Genomic DNA, 19688 nt, shown 5'->3' with positions numbered 1-19688 from the left:
CATTAACTCTTGAACATTTGAAGAATTGGGACATGTCCGGCGGGCCAGTAGTCATCGGAATAGGAGACGATATCAAGGGCCCTCGATTGCGACATGATGCGGTGTTGAATGCAAGGAGGCATCAGGGCCAGGGGATGCATTCGGCCATGATTTACAGTCAGCGCCGACCCGCTACAGCTCCATCTCCAGGTAGATTCTCATCCTTGATTTCAATTTAAATTTTCAACTTGCTTTCAGCGAGTCGAAGGGAAGCCAACCCAATTCCCGGCTTTCAAAACCTTCTGGTGACCACTCAATTATCCACAGTTCCCCGAGTCAAGCCAGAAGCAGAAGCAAACAAGCGCCGAGCAAGTGGCGCTGGAATGGCAGGTGTTCTCACCCAAGATCTTCCAAATCGCGCCTTCGTCACTCAATCCTTCCAAGAGCCAGCTACCATTCAAGAGTCAGTCACGCAAACGATCACCGAGCATTCGCCAGACAAGACAGTAGCAGTGATAGTGCCACGAGTAAAGCCAGAAGCAGGGGGAAACGCGGAACTTGGACAACATGGAAATGTGGGGAAAATGATGGCGGAGAGTTATGAAGATGCGAGAAGGAAGAACATTGAAAATGGATTGCGAGAAGTTCCAAAACCAAAGAATCATATTCAGGCGAATATTCAGAGGATGCGGCTTATTCAGAAGAAAGCAAGGGCGAATGAGAGAAATAAGGTGAGAAACGAGGGAGTTTGTTCCAGAACTAGGGTGGGCTTAATGTTGGAGAGGGGGGGTTCATGGGGGATAGCTCGGTTGTTATTGGCTCCACGACCCCCTAAGTGGGGGCCCCCACTCTCCACCATTTCTAAAATTATGCTCACCCGAGATTCTAGAAATTTTTCACGCCCTTTCGAAATCTGAAAAGTTCTAAAGAGGAAAAAAGCTCATAAACGATTTCAGGTCAGCGCGACGCCCGTGAAAGCGCTTTGGCGCAGCGGAAAATACGCGGCGGTGGAGCCGCGCGTCCAAATCGACAATACGTGGCAGCGGCCGCCCACGCAAAACGCACCACGTCCGAGCTCGGCCCCAGCCAAATCCAGAAAATGGCTCGAAAATCTCGTTTTTTGACCAAAAACACAATTTTTCAAAAGAGAATTTCGTTTTTGAGCCGATTTTGAAGAGACTTTATCGCGAAAAATGCTAGAAATGCGTGGAATGCGGAGAATAAAATTAAAAAGACGAAGAATGTGGCTCATGTAGAGAAAATTAATGAAGAGAAAAAACGAGCTCAAGAATTTTATGATCTTCAGATTCGCGGGACAGTTCCTCAATAGTAAGGTTGACGAAAACCGCACTTTCTAGCGACTTTTTAGCTTGCAAGAAAGAAAAAAGGAACTGCAACGAGTAAAGGAAGAGGAATACGCTAGAACTCATCCTGATCCAATGTGTCCGCCAGGTCACGTGCTTCTTCCAGAGGCTCAACGACGAGAAACGCTGGAAAAGCTTCAAAAAGGTTTGTTTTTACTTTCAAGTCTCCAATTTTCTTTTGGCCAATAAGATCGTTGTTTGTTGATTTCTAACCAATAAGAATAGCTCATTGCAATTTTTAGCCAATAAAATTGCGTTAAATTAAATTCTAGCGATAGCCACTCTATTTTTCTAGATACAGCCAATCAGATCCCTTGAAATTTCATCCTGGCCAATAATATCATTTCATCAATAACCGCCTTTTTCTAGCTCTTGCGGACTACGAAGCTCAGCTAGCAACCCTTCCAGTTCGCCAATGCGACAGTCTGGCCTACAAGCATCGTAAAGAAAACCTCGAGCGCGAAATCTACGAACTCGACGAAGCCATCAAAACTTTCTCCAAAAGAAAGGTCTACGTAGAACAGTAACATTCCAACCCTCTCTTCTCTGTAAATCAATTTCTTATTCAAATTTTTCAATTCCCAAAAGTGCTCTTTTTCAATCTGCTTTCTGTTTCATACCGTGATTGTTTATTTTTTTTATGTTGACTAAAATATTTTTCTAAACTAGCGCTAGAATTTTATCTATTTAGAAAGAGTAAATAAAAAAACTCGCAAAGATGGATATGATGGAGCAAGTTATCGATCCTGCAAAGGTCTACATGAAAGACGCGATGAGGTACCGTAACAGTATATAACTTTTAAAGGGGTGCACAGAGCTCGGCACCCTGAGTCAGGAACTGAAAAGAACTTTGGTTAAATCCGCAGAGAGGCTTCGTTTTGAAGATAGCCGCTGCGCGGCTTTAATCAAAGCTCATTCAGCACCCTGACTCAGGGTTTCTACACAGGTTTCAAAGCCTTGCCAAAGGGATAAAGATTAAGAGTATCCCATTTTAGGTTCAATATTTAACCCAAAATTTCAGATTCGTTCGAAGATCGACCAAGCCCGACAAGAAAGAATTCCAAAAGATCGCCTTTGCCACCGGTAAGAAATTTAGACAAATTTCAATATTCTCTTCCTTGATTTCTAACTCGCTTTTTCCCTTTTTTCATTCATCTTTCTAGCAATTGGCTTCCTGATTATGGGCTTCATCGGCTACTTCGTCAAGCTGATTCACATTCCGATCAACAACATCATCGTCGGATAACTATCGCCTGCTTTCAATTCTAGTGCAATACAACACACCGATTTTGACAAATAAAATTAGACATTCTTGAAATCAAAAATTGATGAAGGAAGCCTCTTTTCTTCTGACTTTCTTTTCGAAATAATTGATCATAAAATGCAGGCTATCTTTTATTGGTATAAGTTCTAGAGCAGTAGAAAATCAGAAACATGATTTGCAGGATGCAAGTGATCTGCAGTAGGATTATTATTCTGTCTGACAGCGACTCGAATATGTCTTAATTTCTAAGTCTTAATAGAAAGAACTTTATTTCATTGCTTACTGTAGTTGAAGGCGCTTTTCTCTGAAGAGGTAGACATTGTCTTATATTTTTGAAGCTGTGAAGAGTGAATTTTCCAAGCCAGATCGCGAGGAAATGCCAAAAGGATTTGAGTTTGGCGGGTTCCGGGGTTCAGCTTTTATGACATTACAGAAGAAAATGAACGAATCAGTTGGTTTTAGGCGAGTTCAGCCTTTTGATCAATTCGGATGTACATTTCGAAGCTTTTCGGAAGAGGAAAGAAACGTCAAGTTTTTTCTTGATTTTTTTTAATCTGAAAACCATAAAATTTGGATCTTCTTCTTTCTAGATTCAAATGACTCCTCGTTCGGAGACATCTCGCTGGAACCGGCGATCAAGCGGATTCATCTCCGCTTAAATTATTTTTTGAAATTTTGTTTTTCTACAGTAGAGATATGGGAAAAATCATGGAAGAGGTAGACACGAGACTGAGAGATCTCAGAAACAATTTTTTCAGTGCTCCACCTGTGGAAAGAAGTTTCGGGCGGGACGCGACATGGCAAGACATCAGATGATCCATAGTGGAGAAAAGCCCTTTGCCTGCGATATCTGTGGCCATGCATTCCGCGAAAAGTATAGGATGCTGCAGCATCGTGGAAATAAGGGATGCAAAGGTAGGAGTCATCATCGTTTTATCGAAAGCTTCATTTCGTTTAGCCCGAGCCAAAGAACAAAAGATGCTTGCGGCAAATGAAGATGAAAATGTGGTCGCGGAAATGACCGAAGAAGACCCTGGTAAATAAAAAAGAAAAGGGATCGTAATAGCTGATGATTTTCTAGGACACGTTCCTGTTCCGATGAATGTTGATCAAAGCTCACCGGCGGAGGACTTGGATGAAGAAGAAGAGCCGGCCGAAAACGCTGAGAATGAAGCTGGGGCTGCATCTCCAGCGACTGGAGTCAAGAACGGCATCTGGATTAGTGGCGTTCCAAACGGCGTGCAAGCGGATTCGATCAAGAAGATTCTGGTCGACAACGGAGTCAAGGGCCTTTTTTTGGAATTGAAAGTCGCTCTTCACGTCAAAACTCAACAGAGCTTCGCCTACATCGAGCTTGAGGACAAGCGGGACCACAAACTTGCCTTGAAAGTGCTCTCCGTGTTGTCGACCGTCACGACTGCAGAGCTGGGAAAAATCACCTTCGAATGGTGATTTTATTGAATAATGATAAAGCATGTTCACGCATTTTCTATTTGTATTTAGCAGTGCAGCACTAACACTGATGCGCTCGCTTCTAATTTCACTCTTCTCAAAAAAGAGAAATAATTATCATAAATGAAGCGCTTGAAAAGGCTCTTCATTCTCGTTTTAAATCCGATTCTAGCGCAGCTTGATTCGCAGCCAAGAGTCAATTCTGTCAATGGCAACCTTCGATTTGAACCTGGCAATGGCAAGGATATTTTATTTGTTACTGATCAGGGAAGTTAGCAAAGTTTTTTTCTTTCAGAAATCGAAATCTATTATCTAACTGTAAAAACAGACAGGGACGGTTCTGATCAACAACAAAGATTTCGCCCAAGTCGCAGAAGACATCGACCAGCTAAACAGCGATGTCGATGGCCTCAAAGTCAATCATTGCTCTTCGAACAACTGCCACAACGGAGCAACTTGCATCAGTGGCAATACCGGCTTCAGCTGCCAGTGCGCTCACGGCTGGACCGGATCTACCTGCCAGGACGACTACAACGAATGCACTGACCATGGCGTTTACACTTGCTTGAACGGTGGGACTTGTTTTAATTCGAAACCGCCGGAGAGATTTTCATGCACCTGCCCAGCGGAATTTTACGGAACTCATTGCGAGTCAAAACATGACGATTGTCCGAAAGGAGATGAATGTGGCCCACATGGTTTTTGCGTGGACGGAGTCAGAACTCATCCTGGCACAGCTAAGTACTCCTGCATCTGCCAAAAAGGATTCGAATACGATGAGAACAAAAAGACTTGCGAAAATATCGACGAGTGTGCAACTGGAGCGCACTTGTGCTACCCAGGAGTTGACTGCATTGACAACATTGGATCCTACAGCTGCGGAGCTTGCCCAACTGGAATGGCAGGAAATGGCGTCGCATGTGAATCCGTCGATTACTGTAGCATTAACAATGGTGGCTGCAGCCAAAATCCAAAAGTTTCTTGTCGCAAATCTTCGACTGGAACCAGTTGTGGCGAGTGTCCGAATGGATATGAAGGTGACGGACGATTTTGCAGAAAACACTCTGCTTGCGATAGTAACCCTTGTTCCCCATTTGCTACTTGTACCGACAACAACGGCGAGTTCTCTTGTAAATGCGGTCATGGCTACTCTGGAAATGGTATTGGCCCGGATGGATGCAAAGCTGATGGACCTGGGCCAGACCCAATCGACTGCAATCTTGAATGCAACAATGGAGTCTGTCTCATTCAGAACGGCTCCCCTGTCTGTATCTGCTACCAAGGCTGGGCGGGAACTCACTGTGACGAACGAGGCGATCCTTGCAAACCCAACCCTTGTTTTCATAATGCAGAGTGCGAGACTATCAACGGCGGAACTGATTTCAGATGCACTTGTCCCGATGACTGGACGGGTAAAATTTGCAACTTGCCTGCTGGACAATGCGGTGGAGACATTGAAGAATCTAGTGGAGTGATTGATTATCCAACAGGAATTGATTATTATTCACCGAACACTAAATGCATTTGGAGCATCGTTGTTGATGGCGGATTCGGGATTTCAATGGATTTCTCCAAGTTTGATTTGCCACCGAAGCATGGATCGACTTGCTTTACCTACGTTGAACTCATTGATGGAGATGAGGAGGAAAATGCGATCAAATACTGCGGCAATATCATTCCCCAAGTAAACAATACTTACACCAACAGATTACAAGTGGTCTTCGCTGCTGACAGCTCCAACAACAATCAATACACTGGTTTCACCATGTCGTGGGTGCAGGAAGAGACAAAATGCGGCGGAGTTATTCGCGTAAATGGACCTGCTCAGCTCTCACTTCCGGTCTATCCTCAACCATATAATCCATTTATCGAGTGCGTCTGGGTCTTCGAAGCAGATCCGCAAGAAAAACTACAACTGACGTTTACAAATATTGATCTTTACTCTGGTCGGTGCGAAGATCAAGTCGAGGTTTACGACGGACTGCAGACTGAAACCCGTCTTGGTCAGATTTGTAACACGACAAGCGACGCTACTCTGAGTACGGAAACGCCAATCGCTTATGTGATCTTTAGTACTTCGGGAATGAACTCTTTCAATAAAGGTTTCGAGTTGGGACTTGTTCCAATGCCGACGGAAAACGAGTGCGGGGAAAATCTTGAGGAAGATGCTGGAGTTCTCATGAGCGTGAACTACCCAGACCCAGGTTACGGAGCCGATGAGTACTGTTTCTGGAGCATTACAGTGGGCATGCATGATCATGTGGGATTCACATTCGATGAGATTGACATGGAGGATTCTTACTCTTACGGATGCAAATGGGACTCGCTCAAGGTCTTCAAAGGATTCGACCACAAAGGAGATCCAGAACAAATCGTTTTCTGCGGCTACCATAAGGCCGATTTCAACGATGCAATTTGCGAGAACAAAACTTGCCGAGAACTGCCGGGAACGATCGTTTCTCATAAAAATACGATGGTGATTGAATTCAAGTCGGATCGATCGAACCACGGTAAAGGTTTTAAAGGATCTTGGGAGACCACCTGCGGCGGTTCGTATTTCACCGAGACCTACATTTCCTCGCCGTATTTTCCCAATACGATACCGTTCGCGAAGATGTGCTCTTATTACATTACAGCGCCAGAAAACCAAATTATCCAGCTCAATTTTGAAGTTTTCGCTCTTAGCTTGGACTCGTACTGCCCCGGTAAAAGCTCTCTTACAATTCACGATGGGCCAAATGGAGGGAGCCCTCAGTTAGGATATTTATGCGGCAATGAGATTCCAGAAACGATCTTTTCTTCCGGCAGAAACATCTTCATGATGTTTAATCATATTCCATCTGAAGATGATCACGGTTTCTTGCTCAAAACGACGTTCGATTATGAAGGCTGCGGACAAACCTTCACTGGTGATAGTGGTTTTATTCGATCCCCTGGATATCCTCAGCCATATCCGCATAATCTCGACTGTGTTTATTTTATTCGAGGAGACTCTGGAAATTTGATAGAACTGGAGTTCATTTATTTGAAATTAGAAGGCTACTCGACTTGCACTGATTACCTCGCAATCTGGGATGCTCCCGTCGTCGGCAACACAACCGATGATCCAACCTTCCTCGGCAAATTTTGCAGAGATCCGCCAGATATGATCCATTCGAGCTCTGAATACTTGACGATGAAGTTCCATACTGATTTCTCGACAGCATACGAAGGCTTCGAGCTTGCATACCGACAAGTGCATCCAGATTTTGTCTGTTCGAGAGTAATTCAAACGCCGGACGGTGTTCATCTTTCGCCTGGATATCCTGGCTCTTATCGACCATCTTTGGACTGTTTCATCACCATCAAAGTCCTCGTGGGTCATCAAATCGACGCTTTCTTTCCTGAATTCAATCTTCGACCATCTTCTGACTGCTCTATTGACTCTATGTCGATCCACGATGGTGGCAGCAGCGAGAACCTTCTGATCGGAAAATACTGCGGCGCGTATGGAAGCACTAACTCTCCACCGCATCAAAATGATGAACCGATTCACTCCGCCATGAATACTCTTTTGTTCCATTTTGTATCAGATTCAAGCTCTGATGGACTTGACACCAATCCAGACTCGCCAAACAAGTTCAAGCTGAAGTGGGAATCAGAACTGGGCACTTGCGGCGGCACTGGAACTGGAACAGAAGGAATTCTTTCCAGCCCTGGTTGGCCAAGTGGATATGAGAACAACATGGATTGTCTTTGGATCGTCACAACTAATGCTGGGTCGGCGATCCTTTTCGAATTTGACGACTTTTTCTTGGAGACGGGCACTTCTCATGGTTGCACACGCGATTGGGTCCAATTCTTCGATGGGCCAACAACCACTTCATTTGCTCTTACCGACCGACTGTGTGGAACAGAAGGCGGCGATGATCCAGTAAGATCGAACTCTTCCGTCGTTGCGATTGAAATGCACTCGGATATGTCAAACAGCAATAATGAACGAGGCTTCAAGCTGCATTGGTCGACTGTTCGATTTAACGAAATCAGCTTGGCACTAGAAGGTTTGATTCAATCACACAACTACCCAGGCCACTATCCACTTCAAAACACCTACTGGATTGTCTATTTCTCCCCCGGTTTCAACATCGACATTTCTTTCAACAATTTCAATCTCGGCGGTTGCGATAGCAGCTGCCCGCTTGAGCAAAACTGCGACTACCTCGACATCTACACAGATTACAACAAAAATGACAGAAAAGCACGCTTTTGCGGACAAACCGCGAATGCAATCGAAGTGCAAGAGGAAAAAGGACTGGTATATTTTGATTTCGTTCCGATGCGAAGCGATATTACTCAGACTGGAACTGGTTTTGAGCTGCAGTACCAGCCGAAAGGATATTTTGAGAAACTAAACGAAGAGTCCGGAACACTTCAGAGTCTCAATTTCAACTCAAATGGCATCACTGAAAATATGGCTCAATTTTGGCAAATACAGGTTCCTCAAAATACGACGACTGGAAATATGATCGAGATTTCAATGGCTTCTGGAACTTACCTCGGTAGTTCATCGACCTATGTCAATTTGTACATCGGAAGCGTCATGGACGAGAAAAACTTGCTGGCAACTTGGTCTCGTGCTGGAAATAGCAAATTAACTTCTCATACAGGAGAAATGCTCGTTGTTCTGATGGCAAACGAGCAGAGATACACCAGTGGCATCAAATTCAAAGCTACTTACCGCTCTGTTCCAGGCATCTGCGGCGGAGAGCTTCACGAGCACGACGGAAAGATCCAGTCTCCTGGTTTCCCTGGCTTGTATCCGCCAAAAACTGAATGTCTTTGGCAAATTGACCTGAGCCCCGGTTCCGACAGTGATAAAATTATTCGATTTTCATGGATTGCAATGGATCTTGAGAAAACTTACAGCTGTCCCGATTATGTTGAGTTCTTTGATGGAGCCAGCATTTACGATGAAAGTCTTGGGAAATTCTGTGGAACGTATGAGCCTGACGAGCTTCCGGAAGGAGTCATGTCTACTGGCCCACGAGCGCTGGTCAAGTTCAAGAGTGACAGTAGCGTCGAAAAGACAGGTTTTCAGCTGGCTTATCATGATAATTGCGGAGGCTATCATTTTGCTAATGGAACGAAACAGTTTCTCGCGACGCCAAATTATCCAAGTTATTACGTCGCTCCTGCTTATTGTACCTGGACGATTCAAGCTTCGATTCCCGGCGAACGAGTTCTCCTTCACTTTGACCACTTTGACACTTATTTTGATCACACAGAAGAGGGATGCAAAAATGCTCATTATGTCCAAATCTTCGAAGGTGCTGCGCCCGATGATGTCGATATCGACAAGCATTGCGGAATAAGTGCACCTGGACCTTATCACTCAAAAGGCTCCATTGTTCGTGTACTTTTTGACGCTACCTACGATTCTGGTGACAATAAACGAAGTGGGTTCACTTTCGACTATTCCACGGAAGAAGATCGCTGCGGAGGTGACTGGAGCGGAATCACGGGCAACATTCGCTACCCTCCGACTGATCAAATTGAAGCTGACTGTACTTGGAACGTTTTTCAGTCTCCTGGAAATCCAGTCGAGCTGACACTTATCTTCAATACGAACAACAACCCCGATTGCTCTAGGAACTATCTTTGGATCAATGCCACTTTTGATGGCGTTTCTGAGGAGTTGATCTACTGTGACAAGCAGCAAAACGCATCAAACTGGCTTGTGCAGTACCATTACGAGACATACGAAATCAGATACGTTTCTGATGGATCTCTCTTTGGACACAGCTTTGAAGGAACTCTCGTGATGAATTCTGGCGCCTCGAAGCCATTTTTGTCCCCGGCCGGGCAAATTACCTCTCCACTCTACCCAAGACTGTATCCTCAGAGAATCGACGCGACTTGGACACTTCAAGCAAAATCAACAAGTGTCATTCGATACGAGATATCTTTCTTCGACGTCATTTGCACAGACAGGTTCATGCTGATCAATGGCGAACTCGGCTCTAGTCCTCAGTTTTTCGATGGCTGCGGCGACTATCTTCAAGAAAATCCAGAAAAAGCAAAGGGCATCTCTTCTGGGAATATTTTGACATTGAGGCTCGTTACAAACTCGGAAATCTCAGGCCATGGCTTTTTCCTGAACTACACGCATGTTGATGGATCAGGGGAAATTCCAGTCTTTCCGTATCCCGACCCAATTAATCAGGGAGAATGTGGAAATGAACTTGTCATTGCTGGAATGGAATGGCTGCCGTTCATTTCTCCTGGCTTTCCGAACGGGTACCAAAATAATTTGGACTGTTTCTGGTATTTCAAAACGACCCACAATGCATCGATTCTATTCAACTTCGAGATCATCGAAATTGAAAGAGATCACGATTGCCGAGCAGATTTCATCAAAGTTTATGATGGTCCAACAACTGCTAACGAAGCAACACTCTTACCTTGCGGCAACGCTGAGAACGTCACGGTCAAAACAACAGGAGCTGATGCAATCGTTCACTTCCACACGAACGCTGCTCACACAGATCCTGGATTCAAAGCGTATTATCGACAAATCTGCGGTGGCGTTTTCAAAGGATCAACGGGCACAATTCAGTCTTGGAATTATCCTCAGGCTTACAACGCATCGGATGACATTTGCGAGTATATCATCAAACTGGATCCCGGAGTGGTGGCAAAGCTCGACTTTGCAAGTCCCTTTGGAATCGACGGCGATCAGAAACGAAACTGCACAGGCGATGATGATGGCTATTTAGAGCTGCACAATGGCTATCCAGATGGACCAACGTTCTTCCCAGAAGGAGAGTGGAGCCATTACGATAGATACTGTGGTTTTTATGAAGCCATGCCTCCATTTAAATCAACAACGAACACAATCTCTCTTCTCTTCAAAGCCGGCCCGAACAACAGAGAATACCAAGGCTTCAAGGTCTCCTGGCGACAACCAACGCTCGGCTGCGGCGAAGAATTGGAAGTCACAGATGCTCTGCAAACGATTGAATCTCCATCAATCACTGAAACAAAAACTGACTGCATTTGGACTCTTACTGTTGAGCCAGAGCACACAATCATGCTTGATTTCTTACGCTTTGATCTCAAAACCGACGGAAAAAATGACTGTTTCGAGGCATATGTGGCGATATACGACACTTTGATTAGCCACGATGATGTCTTCAAGCTCTTTTGCGGGTCTACAAAACCTCCAACAACGAAAACAGTCGGTAACGTGATGAAGATTGTCTATCACCAATCGAAAGCAGTGAGGGGGTGGGAGGCAAACTATACTAGAAATGCATGTGGCGGATATCATACAGGAACGAGCGGTTCTATTTCCGCTGAAGAGCCCATTAGGCCGATACGGGTTTCGGACGTCAACTGTGAAAATATCATTCAGTCGCCAGATCATCATGAAGTCTCTATTGATTTCTATGGAGATTTCGATGTGCCGTGCCAGAAGTCAGGAGGCTCTTATCTTTCCGGAGACTTTTTGGAAATTGTGGAATGGTCAGACGAGGGGTACTTTTTGATCGTCGATCCTCTCACTCAACGAGTAATGGCAATGGACCTAGAAACAAAAGATTTAGTGATGCGCCTTCCAAAAGCAGATCCAGATGGCATCTACGACGAGCTCTGGGAGTGGGATCATGTTTATCTGCGAAATGTTCAGCTTCCCTCGCGAGGTATTACCATCGACTCTCGCGCAGATGGCCCAGTAGCTGGGGATCCGTTGAAAGTCAGCAAGCTTATGCAGCTTGATACTCAAAAATGGATGCTTTCCGATGGAAAGCTCAGACTCATCGATGAAGAAATCAATTTATGCATTGCTGCGCATCCATACGAACCTGCTCTTTCCATGCAGCCATGCGATACAGCAGGAGTCCTTACTGACTTCAAACAAGAACACACAAAGATCGGAAGATCGCTCGGCAAATTCTGCGGCAATCAAGCAGACATGCCAGAGAAAACCATCAAAAGTCGAACACCAGGAGTGCTTGTTCTCCATCACATTCAAGCTGGTCATTCTGGCAGCGCTTGGAATTTAAACTGGACTGCTACTCCCAATAATTGCGCAGAAGAACTCACTGAAGACGCTGGAACCATTCTCAGTCCTAAATATCCAGATCCTTATGAATCCAATAAGCGCTGTGAGTGGCGAATCACTGTCAATCCTCGAAACAGCATCATTTTGACCTTCTCTGATTTTGATCTAAAGGCTCCTGATGATACGTATGGCTGCTTGAATCACTATGTCCAGGTCTATGGCGGTCTTTACATCGACTCACCAGAACTTACCGAGCGTCTTTGTGGAGCTGCCCTTCCGATGCCCGTCCAATCTCAGGGAAATACGATGAAGATCGTTTTTGACATTGGAAACGACGCGGCACCTAATGGCAGAGGCTTTATCGCTGATTATAACGGACAAATCGCTCCAAAAACATGCGGAAGCATCGGACCAGTTGTACTGGACGAGCCGACTGAAATCAGCTCTCCAAACTATCCAAACAACTACACAGACAATAGCGAGTGCATTTGGACCGTTCAAAACACCTGGGTTACTGGAACGATTTACTACGAGTTCAACGATCTCGAGGTCGAAGATGGATGCGTTGACAAGCTCGATTTCTATCTCGTAGGACCCTATGATCAGCCACAGCTTCAAGCCCCTCAGCACACTCTTTGTGGCAAGAGTAATCCAAAACCATTCGGTATTCCTGGACCTGTTAATGACATCCGCTTCTCTACCAATCACAACACCAACTACAAGGGATTCGACATGACTGTAACGGAGCACTCCTGTGGTGGAATTTTCGGAGCCGTAGGAGTCAACTGGCAAGTTGGCGGCAGAATGACCTCGCCTAACTACCCGGACAACTATGACAGTGATGATTACTGCATTTGGTACCTTGTTGCTCCTGAGGGAAAAATTCTGACTTATTACTTTGACACTTTTGATCTAGATGGCGCTACAACTCCATCTGAATGCAGAGACTATGATTGGCTAAAGGTCTACGAAGGAATCTTTCAATCACGTGAAAAACATTTCTGGTGCTCGACGAACAAGCCAACAATCGGAGAAGAAATGCACTCAAGTCAGAACATGCTCAAGTTCATCTTTAAAACCGACAATCGAGGCGAACGATCTGGCTACGCGATGCAGTGGAATTTCTCAGGCAACGAGTGCGGCAATCAAATCCTCCAAGAACAAGAAGGAACAATCAGCTCTCCAGGCTATTTCAGTACCCCAGCTACTAACTATCCGGCGAATATGAACTGCGTCTGGACAATCAATGCTGAGAAAAATGCCCATGTCGAACTTACATTTACTGATTTCTGGCTGCAAGAGCCGGATAACGACTTATGTTTGACTGATTATGTCGATGTTTGGAACGGAAAGGAAGTCAATACAGACAGAATCGGCCAGTACTGCGGTAGAAGACTTCCTCCTCCAGCCAGATCAAATCTCGATCATTTGGTTCTGAACATGATCTCTGATGGCAACTTGGAATACAAAGGCTTCGCTGCAAAATACGAACAAGTTTGTGGCACACTCTTTGTCGACGAATACATCGGTTACATCACAAATGTCGGCTTCGGTCTCGGAAGCTACCGCCCGAATACAGATTGTTACTGGAACATTACGATGAGTGATAAAAACTCGCTGATTGAAGCGCGTTTCTTAGAATTTGACGTTGAAGATTCTCCTGGTTGCTCGAGCGATTTCGTCGCGATTTATGAAAATGAAAAGGCACAAGAGAATCTCGTGCGAAAAGTTTGCGGGTCTGATCGACCAAGTGGCTTCATAAGTGCTCGCGGGTCGATGATTGTCAATTTTGTGACAAACGATAAGGTGGAAAAGAGCGGGTTTGAAATGCAATTTACTGTTGACGAATGTGGTGGAACTTATGAAGGCGCATTTGGAAGGATTGCAAACTGGCATCCGGACGGGTTTGTCGGCCAGCATCAGAATCTCGATTGTATCTGGCTCTTGCGAACAGAAGATACGAGCTATTCAGTCAAAGTCACTAGCTGGATTCATTTCGACCTCCCTGTCAATGTGAACTGCTCTTCTGGAACACATGGAAGTTATCTCGCCGCTTTTGAAGGAGATAGTACCCAAGAAGCCGATCTTATTGGACGATACTGTGGAAAGAGTCCACCGAGGTTTTTGCAGTCAAAGTCGAATTCAATGACTTTGCGTTACAAAACAGATGCTGAAATTCCATCTGCCGGTTTTGAACTGAAATGGGCTCAAACCATCGGTGCTACTTACGGGTGTGGAGGTGATATTCGAGTCACAACCACTGCTACGATTCAATCGCCACTGTATCCGGCCGCGGACTACCCAGATAATCTCGAATGCGTCTGGAATATTTACAGCGAGGAGCCGGGAATATCACTAAAATATGAAATCAAACACTTTGACCTCGAGCCGCTCGAAGGTTTCACGGGAGTTTGCTACGACTATGTTGAAATCATCGACGGAGCCTCTTTCCAAGATCGAGTTATGTTCGGACCTGCTTGTGGGGAAATCGGACACCAGGTGGTCAAAGGAACGCATCAACAAAATGTGATGATTTTTGTCTCTGACGAGGTCACGGGCGCTAGTGGGTTTGAAATTCTAGTGACGGCGTATGTTTCGCAGTGTGGCGGAGAGCTTGCTGTTAGTGATGAGTATCAGGAAAATGTCAGTAAAATTAGACATAGAAAAAATGGAAAATCCTTCTAGACATTTTGAAAGAATGTAAACTGGAATTACATGGGAGACAATTCTCATTGCCAGTGGACTCTAAAAACTGACAAGCATCACTATATTTCCATTGAGACTCAGACCATGAGTCTTCCAGGTTAGAAAATCATCTGAATCTCGAATACTAACCTTTTTTAGCGCCCACTGACGAGTATAATCTTCCGATCAGCCTGCGCGCAACGGAAAATTATCAAGTTCTTCTGGATAGTCTCGTAGCTCGCCGAGTAACTAGAATCGATATTACAGCTGACATCAACAAAACAGTCCTTTTCTCACTTCCCTTTTTCCTTGGTCTTTTCGACGATTACAACCAAGACCCTCGATTCTACATCAAATTCGCTGTGAAACTCACTCAACCTGATTTGTACGAAACGACCATTTCCAACGCTCAGTATGAAAAGCTTGCGACAGTTCAGCATACAGTGCAGGATTTTTACGATCTTCTCGACTTCATCGAACTTAGAATCGAAGACCATTACATTGGAGTTTGGAATAAGGACACGGGCGCGCTTTTTATAGAAGTAGATGATTCGATCGAAAACGCATTCATCGATCGAAAAGAACTGACGACGCTGAAGGTGAAAACACAAGAATTCCCCGGTACTTTCACTGTTACCCAAGTTGCTTATGGCGTCAGTGGAGCAACGCAGGTCTTCCAATTGGAACCGATGCAGGTCTCCAAGGGAAAGAAGCTTGGAGAGCTGGAGAGAATGTACAAAACGGTCTCAGTCGAACTAGACGTCAAGCTTGACGCAAGAAATGACCTGGATACATGGGTGAACATTCTTCAAGTGACACTCAATAACGACCAAGGAAATAGTGTTGATGGAGATCGAATGCCTCTTATCAGTCTTCAGGTAAGCTCATAATTCGAAATTCTTTTCGAAAAATTCCCCTAGCCGACTTCTTCTCAATTTCACATCTCCTGGGGACTCAACGGGCAGAGCAACTATGTGACGATCACGGACAATCAACCTCTCCAAAAATGGATTCACCTCGAAATAACTCAATCGAAGATCTCAAATGGCAAATACATCCTGGACATTAAAGTTGACGGACGAAACTACGCCGGAGTTGTGCAGGAACAACCACGTGATTATGTCGATATGCTTGTCTATGCGTCCAATCCATGGAGTGATGCAGCCCATGCCGAGATTCGCAATTTGAAGATCACTACTCAAAGTAAACTTGCCTGATAAAAAATAAAATAACGAGCTTCTAGGCGATGGAAGCTGGGAGGTGTTCACGGGCGAGGATTGCCGAGAGCCTTGTGGAGGAACTGGCTCGTGTGATTTCTGTGGGACGGTTGGCTTCTGCTGTTCTGGAAATACACACAATACGAATGAAGGGTGCACTACTGACATGCTCGCAGCGGTTGCTGCTTCTGGTGCCAGTGGCCATGTTTGTGTTTCCTATCCACAGGATTGGGTCGAACTGATAAAGAATACGATCAAAAATCTCACTTTCGAACCTTAAAAAGGACAGCACCTGTTCCGACTGGTCTTTCAAGCGCGAAACTCTCTGCAACTGCGACGACTCCGGATACGACACACACATGGTCGACAAAGGCGTCATTGAGTGCGAAATGTTTTGCGAAAACGACCTCCGCTGTATTGGTTTCGTCTATCAAGAAGCTTCTAATTTATGTGTCCTTGTCGACACGATCACAGACGATTGCTCGGAAATGCCAGGATTTTTGATGGGATTTTTGAACAGATATGAGTGCGCTAACAACCACAACTGCGACAACAGCTTTGTTGAGTTCGCCGACATCAATGTTCAACACGGAGTTGGGCAGAGAAAAAGATATTGCGGAAGTCAAAAACCTCCGATCTTTGCCTCTCTTGGAAGTTATGCTACAATAACAACGCAGGTTTGAGATCGAATGGATACTGATTTATGAGAAAATAATTCTAGCACGATGGTTCTGGACGAAATCCAACTTTCACCGCTCGAGTAAAAGGCGAAGTTTGCAATCGAGTTTTGGAAGACTCAAGTGGCGTGATTCTGTCGCACTTTGGTGGAGGCTACTATCCGAAAAACCTCAATTGCCAAATTCGAATCCAAGGAGAGCAAGGGAGCAAAATGGCAGTCTTCTTTTCGTTCTTCGATTTGGAATGCTCGGATAGCTGTAGAAATGACAAGCTGGTGATTGGAAGTAGAGAGACTTATTGCTGCAAGGAGCTGCCTGAGCCGCATTTTTACTCGGGAAATTATCTTCAACTTGAGTAAGGGCTACTTTTAATGATATAAAAATATTGATAATTCTAGCTTCACGACTGACATCAACGAAGTCGTTGGCGAGGGTTTCAAAGCCGACTACACTTGCAATCACGCCGGCTGCGGCGGAAAAGTCAGCGGCTACAACGGTTATCTTTACCCCTTCGACTGGCCGAGAATGTACGATAGCAACCAAAACTGCGAGTGGCAGATTCAATCAGCCGACGATACGGCCATGTATGTCAAGATCAAGGAGTTGAACATTTTCCCCAACGGAACTGACAAGGGTTCTTCTTGCTTTGACGACGAATACTTACAGGTTCTCAATCCAAAAACCAACACCCTTTCCAAACTCCTTTAGATCTTCGAAGCAAGCCCCCAAGACCCACACCACAAATCAATGCTCAAAACCTGCGGAACTGGTTCACAACCTCCAGTAACCATTTACGCTCGATACGGACCAAATGCGCTTGCGACCGTTGTTTTCAAAACTGGCAACAGATCTAGATCGGGAATAGAGGGAAATTGGAATGGATTTAAAATCAACTGGTATCAAAAAGTCTAGCTGCTGCTCAAAATTATTGTTATTTTTTGTAAATAAACATGTCAATAAACTACCCGCTAAAAGAGTTATCTATACACTCGAAAATTGCTTTAAATCCTCTTTTATTCTGAGTCTGCTGAAATAATTAAGCGTCATAACCTTATCATACTTATCCTTTCATTATAAATGTAAACAAGATAATAAAACTTCCAGAGAGCCCTGACAGTATATAAAGAAGAGATAACCCATCTTAGAAAGGCGTAGTCATACATACAACAAGAACTAAAGATCATGGAATCGTAAATTGATTTTGAAGCATTGAAATTTTATTTAAAAAAGTATCCCTAACGCTGGACCGAGAAAGAGAGCGCTAGAAAATGAAGCTCACGGTAAGAAAATGAAAAAAACTAAGAAAAAGAAATTCTAGTGCGTTTTATTTGGATTCGCCCATGCTAGAATCGAGCACTACTTAGACTGCGTCCGACAGATGGAAAATCCTATGATGAGCTTTCAGCGCGATTGCGCCAGGTACAGTAAGCCATCTTTGAAAAATAGTTCTGAAACTCGTTAGTTTTGCATTCGATGGAGCCGATCCACCAAGGCCATCTGATTACGCTGCAAGATACAGACGATCTACTTATGAGATGTTCAAGGTTTGAAATCAAGGAAGACTCATCCTCGATCGCTTTTCAGGGAGGCAAGAATCACGACCAATGCAAGCCGATAAAATGCGCTAGAGAACCTCATTTCATCGACATTGACGTAAATAAGAAATAATTTATCGTAAATCACAATTTTTATTTTAGATCTTTCAACGCTCTGGGTACCGAATTGGCCGGGAGAATAAGAATATCATCGGTAAGCGATCAAAATCGTTGATAAGCTGAAACATTCAGGAAACAAAATCGACATTGGAAGATGCGTCGGTTACTGTCAAAAGACGCCGAATACTTTTCGTGATAACTTGTAATAAGCCTCAAAAGTATTAATCAACCTTATTCTTCCTTCAGTACGCCAACCTATTCTGGAGCACAAATAACATCTGGCTGCGCGGCAACAAAAACTGCTTCAATCTTCGTCAACGGAAGACTCGGACTCGACGAACTTACAGCTGCCATAACTCTTGAATGTTCCTGTAAAAACTTTCAAATATGCTGAGAAAGTCTCTGATTGTTAATAAATGTCTTATTGTAATCGAAAACTCGTAACTTTGTCCAAAAGAGCGTTTCTGACGAAGAAACATTTGTTTAACATTTTATGAGTGTCCTTTTTTTCCCTTCTGCAAGGAAACCTCTCTGCAAACAGCGTCCAATTCACCATTTCAATTCACGGAAAAAACATGGAAAAAGCAAAAAGAAGGAGAGAACTCGACATCGAAAGATTTTGCAAAGAAGCGACCAATTTGACAAGCGCGATTCTCCAGACTGAAGAGCGCCTAGAAATCCTCGGCCAAGAAATAACCTTCAACGGACAGTTCCACCTTCTAGAGATTCTAGAGCAAGAACAAGCACAGAAAGAAATCCAAGAGTACTACCTAAATTCTACTGTTGATAATCTACTGATCTGCCTTTCCGAGAACCCTGAGCATTTGAAATAAATAAAGACTCCAGCTGGGCTCGGCAAACTGTAAAGAAAACCCAAGTAAGGGTCTTAAAAGGTCTATAATGAAAAGCCGTAGCGGCTTTTTTCAAAACGAAGCCGCAGAGCGGCTTCGCCAATATTACCCTTTCAATCCATTTCAATTTCAAGTGAAAATAGATTGAGATAGTAATCTTGGCAAAGCCGCGTTGCGGCTTCGTTTTGAAAAAAAGCCGCTACGCGGCTTTCCATCGTAGCTTTTTCTGGACCCTGACTCAGGTTTTCTACACAGGTTGCGGAGCCCAGCGATCCAGGAGTCCTGCGGTTTTAATCTCTCTCCCTCTCTTTCTTTCATAATCACAGACCGCAAATAAAAGCATTACTGTAATTAGAAAGATTTAACACTTTGAAGAGTCGATTACTGAAGAGTCGAAACGAGCGCGGTTCCCTTTTTTGTCAATTTCTTTCTTTTTCTTCGCCCCCAGGGAGGCTCAAAGCAGGTGACTCAGTGGCTCAGACTCTGAGCAGCATTTTTTTTCC

At 44.4% G+C, this 19688-nt stretch overlaps 5 protein-coding genes across 5 annotated transcripts; all 5 read left to right on the top strand.

Annotated features, from left to right (window-relative positions):
* Nucleotides 1-3: 3 nt before the first annotated feature.
* On the top strand, nucleotides 4-2008 carry LOC145704632 (enkurin domain-containing protein 1-like). The gene is given in 6 exon segments (XM_081782101.1): nucleotides 4-189; nucleotides 238-710; nucleotides 936-1091; nucleotides 1094-1308; nucleotides 1349-1488; nucleotides 1713-2008. Coding segments are annotated over 6 exon segments (1299 nt in total). The 5' UTR covers nucleotides 4-32; the 3' UTR covers nucleotides 1871-2008.
* LOC145704670 (protein transport protein Sec61 subunit gamma-like) lies at nucleotides 1960-2622 on the top strand. The gene is made up of 3 exons (XM_081782145.1): nucleotides 1960-2120; nucleotides 2365-2426; nucleotides 2507-2622. The coding sequence occupies exons 1-3, from the start codon at nucleotides 2062-2064 to the stop codon at nucleotides 2587-2589; spliced, it is 204 nt and encodes a 67-aa protein (XP_081638271.1). The 5' UTR covers nucleotides 1960-2061; the 3' UTR covers nucleotides 2590-2622.
* A 681-nt stretch (nucleotides 2623-3303) lies between these two features.
* On the top strand, nucleotides 3304-14785 carry LOC145701523 (cubilin-like). The gene is made up of 6 exons (XM_081778740.1): nucleotides 3304-3324; nucleotides 3366-3522; nucleotides 3566-3643; nucleotides 3689-4055; nucleotides 4200-4330; nucleotides 4392-14785. The coding sequence occupies exons 1-6, from the start codon at nucleotides 3304-3306 to the stop codon at nucleotides 14783-14785; spliced, it is 11148 nt and encodes a 3715-aa protein (XP_081634866.1).
* A 16-nt stretch (nucleotides 14786-14801) lies between these two features.
* Nucleotides 14802-17635, top strand: LOC145701522 (uncharacterized). The gene is made up of 8 exons (XM_081778739.1): nucleotides 14802-14903; nucleotides 14945-15663; nucleotides 15706-15988; nucleotides 16029-16234; nucleotides 16287-16679; nucleotides 16724-17034; nucleotides 17078-17345; nucleotides 17388-17635. Exons 1-8 carry the CDS (start codon nucleotides 14816-14818, stop codon nucleotides 17589-17591), a joined length of 2472 nt encoding a protein of 823 aa, XP_081634865.1. The 5' UTR covers nucleotides 14802-14815; the 3' UTR covers nucleotides 17592-17635.
* Nucleotides 17636-17947: 312 nt separating this feature from the next.
* LOC145701521 (uncharacterized) lies at nucleotides 17948-18728 on the top strand. Its single transcript, XM_081778738.1, has 7 exons — nucleotides 17948-17959; nucleotides 17998-18098; nucleotides 18142-18223; nucleotides 18264-18332; nucleotides 18377-18428; nucleotides 18467-18536; nucleotides 18581-18728. The coding sequence occupies exons 1-7, from the start codon at nucleotides 17948-17950 to the stop codon at nucleotides 18726-18728; spliced, it is 534 nt and encodes a 177-aa protein (XP_081634864.1).
* The last annotated feature ends 960 nt before the right edge of the window (nucleotides 18729-19688 follow it).

This window comes from Oikopleura dioica, chromosome PAR (genome assembly GCF_907165135.1).
Source record: "Oikopleura dioica chromosome PAR, OKI2018_I68_1.0, whole genome shotgun sequence".
Lineage (NCBI taxonomy): Eukaryota > Metazoa > Chordata > Appendicularia > Copelata > Oikopleuridae > Oikopleura > Oikopleura dioica.
The sequence above is the reverse complement of the archived record's forward strand: the minus strand, read 5'-3'. Positions and strand labels throughout refer to the sequence as shown.